The sequence below is a fragment of the Maniola jurtina genome, chromosome 28 (genome assembly GCF_905333055.1).
Source record: "Maniola jurtina chromosome 28, ilManJurt1.1, whole genome shotgun sequence".
Lineage (NCBI taxonomy): Eukaryota > Metazoa > Arthropoda > Insecta > Lepidoptera > Nymphalidae > Maniola > Maniola jurtina.
The window spans coordinates 813,860-818,433 of record NC_060056.1 but is presented as its reverse complement, the minus strand read 5'-3'; the positions used below and the strand labels follow the sequence as shown (position 1 = coordinate 818,433).

General features: G+C 35.8%; 1 protein-coding gene across 2 annotated transcripts; it reads left to right on the top strand.

Annotated features, from left to right (window-relative positions):
• Window positions 1-593: 593 nt before the first annotated feature.
• Window positions 594-4,264, top strand: LOC123879484. Of its 2 annotated transcripts, XM_045927205.1 has the most exons (3): window positions 595-1,870; window positions 2,396-2,742; window positions 3,835-4,264. In XM_045927205.1, the coding sequence occupies exons 1-3, from the start codon at window positions 916-918 to the stop codon at window positions 4,225-4,227; spliced, it is 1,695 nt and encodes a 564-aa protein (XP_045783161.1). In that variant the 5' UTR covers window positions 595-915; the 3' UTR covers window positions 4,228-4,264. The 2 variants fall into 2 exon arrangements, with proteins under 2 accessions (XP_045783160.1, XP_045783161.1); XM_045927204.1 differs by having other exon boundaries at window positions 594-2,742.
• Window positions 4,265-4,574: the final 310 nt, after the last annotated feature.

The window sequence follows — 4,574 nt, the reverse complement described above, 5'->3', positions numbered from 1 at the left end:
GTGGCATATATAATCATTACCTATACAATGTCATAAGACTCAGTACGTCCATGAGACTCAGGGACTTCGTCTGTGTTGGTGTTAGCTGGCGGGCGTGCTCTACCTTTTTGGAGTGTTGTTTAATGTTTTTGTTAAAACTGTCTGGAAAGCCGGGCGTGTGTCGGCGAGCGGCGGCACAGACGGGGTCCATACTTGTATAGTTTAACTAACTTATTTCAAATAACTACAAACTTAACATTGGCTAATCTTTGTAAAGCCAGACGAGAGAAAAAAAAAATGTACTCTGTGTTCTGTGACCAAAGCAAAAGAGTAGAGTAAATGTATACTGGTCTGTAGCAGGGCCTGTCAAGTCGAGGGCGAAGTAGATGCATCAGTCCATCCCTCTCGTTTTGTACCGTGGCTCCTTTTGTCTCGTTCTACCCGACTATGTACATTTGATTTGTATATAATGAGAGTATATATACTAGATCTCAGTATATAATCGAATTTAATTGGTTCATTTGAAATGCACGTAAATTTTTATTGGCTATTTGCATTTGAATGAGCCAATAAGAAGCCACCACTATTTCGAATTAGCCAATAAGTTAAGATTAAACGAAAAAAAAAACATGGCTGTTGTGTGTCATTTTCAACAATAATCAATAATTTTCACCATTCATCTTGACCTCCATTTTTTCTAAACGAATTTATTGGTGCGATAATTTGAAAAATTGGACCCGGTGCTTCGCTTCAGTTTTAACAGGATCCTTTTATATTTATTATTTCCTAATTCTTTTTTAGTTTGTTTTGTGTAAAAGATGTACCTATAGTATGATTTACGCTTGGTATTCTGCTAAAATGTGATCTTAGGGCAATCTATTGCTTAAAGATAGCGTAAACAGAATTTTTGTCCTCAAGTGCTAAAATTTATTCGCGATGAGGCAGTGTTGTGTTCCTGGGTGTAAAAACACCTCCAATTTACGCAAGGTACCGTTTACGAAGGTAACTTGGAAGGCATGGTTAGTTCGATGTCCATTTCTTCGCAAATATTCCCGTAAGTCGTTAGAGAATGTTAAGATTTGCGAACTTCATTTTTTACCTCAACATGTTAAATCTCACAGACTAACGGCAGATGCAATTCCTACATTGCATCTGCCTAAGCAAAATATAGCTACATCTTCTCGAAACGAGCAATTTTTGGAAGTATTTCCTCTTCAATCTGGCCAACCTCTCAGTGTAAGAATTGTTAATCCATCAGTCTCTCTGATAGACACAGTTAATGTTCAAACTGACTTTGATTACAATAAACAATCTGTTTTTCCACCTACAAATGATCAAGTCCCAAGTGTTCAAAGTAGAGATATTACTGAACGTGATTTTGAACCTAACAATCAGAGTATTGTTACACCAAGTAATGAGCAAGTCCAGTGTGTGGCTTCTCAAATAAATAAAGAAACTACTGAACCTGATTTTTACGTACAGTCTGATTCTATGACAGATTCTATAACTACAAATGTAGTACATTCCTGTAGTACAAGTACAGAAACTCAAAACCAATCTACAGAGCCAGAACTAACAGTTGGTCAACTGAGTCCTCTTCCATCTAACACCATGCCTTCTGATGTTATATCTGCCATACAAAGAACTCCAGTACGTGTAAAATCACATTCTAGACGTCATAAGTCCCATGTAAAGTCAGATTTAATTCCTAGAGTTCGTTTAGGTCAAAATGAGACCCCTCGTAAGCAAAAGCTACGTGTGGGGAATGAAATGTTAAAAATGAAGTTACGAAATTTGACTTTGAGATTTAATAAATTAAAATCAAAGACACTGTCATGGTCTACTCAAGTAAAACTTTTCATCAAAAAGTATCCTCTACTGAGTAATTTTGGAAAAATATTGGTCGACTCACAATTAAGATTATCTGGTGTAAAAGGAAAAGGTTCTAGATACACAGACGATGAAAAAATTTTTGCACTTTCTTTGTATAAATTGAGTCCAAAATGTTATGGATTCTTGCAAAAAAACATAAGATTACCAAGTAAATCTACTATAGGATCTTTGTTAAATAACATCCCTTTGAGACCAGGTATTAATGAATTTATATTTCAACATTTGGCAGATGCAGCTAAAAACAAAAATACTATGGGATTGCAGTGTGTATTGCTGTTTGATGAAATGGCAATTAATAAAAATTTGTTTTTTAATTTTCATACTGGGGTTATCGAGGGTTTTGAAGATCTAGGAGGTGGTGAACGCACTAATAATGTTGCTGACAAAGCTTTGGTTTTTATGTTGCGTGGTATATTTTCAAATTGGAAAATACCCATAGCTTTTTATTTTGTTCGTGATGGAATTAAAACATTTCATTTAAAAAAGATACTAAAAGAGCTGATTGCAGCAATATTTAAATCAGGATTTATTTTGAGATGTACTGTCTCAGATCAAGGCTCAGCGAATGTTGCAGCTATAAATTCATTAATAGCTGACACACGCGAAGATATTCTTCGTAGTGGTAATGATGACCCAAATATCTTTCATTATATGATAGACAAAAATAAATTATACCACATGTATGATGTTCCGCACCTACTAAAATGTTTTCGCAATAATTTCCAGAAGAAGGACTTGCTGATTGGAACCCAGCGTGCGCAATGGAACTACATCGAAATGGTGTATGCTTCAGATGGCGCACAGGGTCGTGCGAGAACTACCAAATTAACCGACAAGCATATTAAACCAAACTCTTATGACAAAATGAAGGTCAGTAAATATTTTATTTGTTTATTATCATCTTATCGCCAGCCCACTACTGAGTAGGCATGCATTCAGGTTTCTTCACGATGTACTCCTTCACCTTTAAAGAAACCTTAATTACCTAAAATGCACATAACACCGAAAAGTTAGAGGTGTGTGTCTGAGATTGAAGCTTCTACCCTCTGTATAAGAGGCTGTAATCTCAACCACTAGGCTATCACCACTTATCATAGTATACATATATAAATTACTAGCAGTTGCCCGTGACTTCGTCCGCGTACAATTTTTAGGGTTCCATACCTCAAAAGGAAAAACGGAACTCTTATAGGATCTCCGATTTGAAGGCGGACGTCCTAACCAGTAGTGACTAGGCTATCACAGTTATTATAAAATTTGTGGTTACATCAAACAAAAAAAAATTAAATTGTGGTCATGAACTAATAAATAATTAGTATTTACAATTTTTGAAGTAAGATAACTATATCAAGTGGGGTAGGTATCATATAAAAGGTCTTATCCTGTGCATTCTAAAAACAGATTTTTATTTATTTTTATGCATCATAGTTTTTGAACTATCATGCAAAATGTCAAAAAAATACGACTGTAGTACGGAGCCTTGTTGCGCGAGCCTGACTCGCACTTGGCTGGTTTTTAATTACTAATGAGATTAAGAAATGTTTCCACTGTGAAATTCCTCACTTAGGCTGAGATCTATATGGTGGTCAAAGTCAAAGGACTTTGCTCAAACTTAAGTTTTAAGCTTGAAACACACCTTGTGACGTCTTGCGCACATCATCTCAACCCATTGCCAGCCCACTACTGAGAACAGGTCTGCTCTCAGAATCAGAAGGGCTTAGGCCTACACTACACTAGTGTGGATTAGTCTTAACTATTAGGCTGCTGCTCTTTGTGGTTAGCGCATTGTCATAATCGCTACCCATATCATAAATGTGAAAGTATGTTTGTTTGTTGGTTGCGCGTAAAACCTATTATATAGGCACCAAGCATTGCCTCCAGTATTTTTAATTGTAATCATATTGCAACTTCTTCTTTTCTTCTCTGTGGCTCTTTGTAATATTGCAACTTTCAAATTTACAGGTCAAATTTGCTGCACAAGTCTTCAGCAGAGAGGTGTTTGCAGCCTTACAGAACAGGATGAAGACATATGAAGATCTGCAATTAGTACATAATTATAGTGTTCCATCTGTGAACATTGATAATGGTTTCTTCACTGCTGAAATCATCTTATTCATTAACGATTTGTTTGACAGCCTGAACTGTGCCGGTCATACTAGAGGCGAACTATCTAACGCTTTGTCCTTGAATTCAACTCATTTAGAGTTTTGGAATAATGCATTGAAGAAACTACAATCAATGAAATTTGACGCAACAGACTCAAGAGAAATACATAACAAATTTTATACAAAAAAAAAACAGCTGTTGAGTTTCTTGCCGGTTCTTCTCATGCATTCCGAACCGGTGGTAGTGTAAAAAGATTTTTAATGAAAATACATTTTTTTCACTGAAATTTTGTTTACTTTTTCGCAAATTCCAAGCGTTTCGACCTCATCTAGCATGGTCTGTGATCTCTAGGTTTTTTTTTTTTTTTTTTTTTTTTTTTTTTTTTTTTTTTTTTTTTTTCGTCTGGCAAGAGTTTTACATGGATTAATGGTCTGTGGTTTTACTACGTCACGTCCTTTTCCGGCCTCCCACCCCACTGAACTCTCGTAAACGTAGAATTGTAAGAAAGAGAGGGCAGGGGCCACCATTGATAAATCCATTGTTTGGCTATTGTATTTTATAGAGAGAGTGAGAAAAAAGATAAATTACATGAATGG

What these genes read in the sequence shown, in the direction of transcription:
- LOC123879484 (XM_045927204.1), top strand. Translation starts at nt 916, where the DNA reads ATGAGGCAGTGTTGTGTTCCTGGGTGTAAAAACACCTCCAATTTACGC. An exon ending in ACTCTTATGACAAAATGAAG is followed by an intron (nt 2,743 to 3,834) that starts GTCAGTAAATAT and finishes TCAAATTTACAG; the next exon opens with GTCAAATTTGCTGCACAAGT.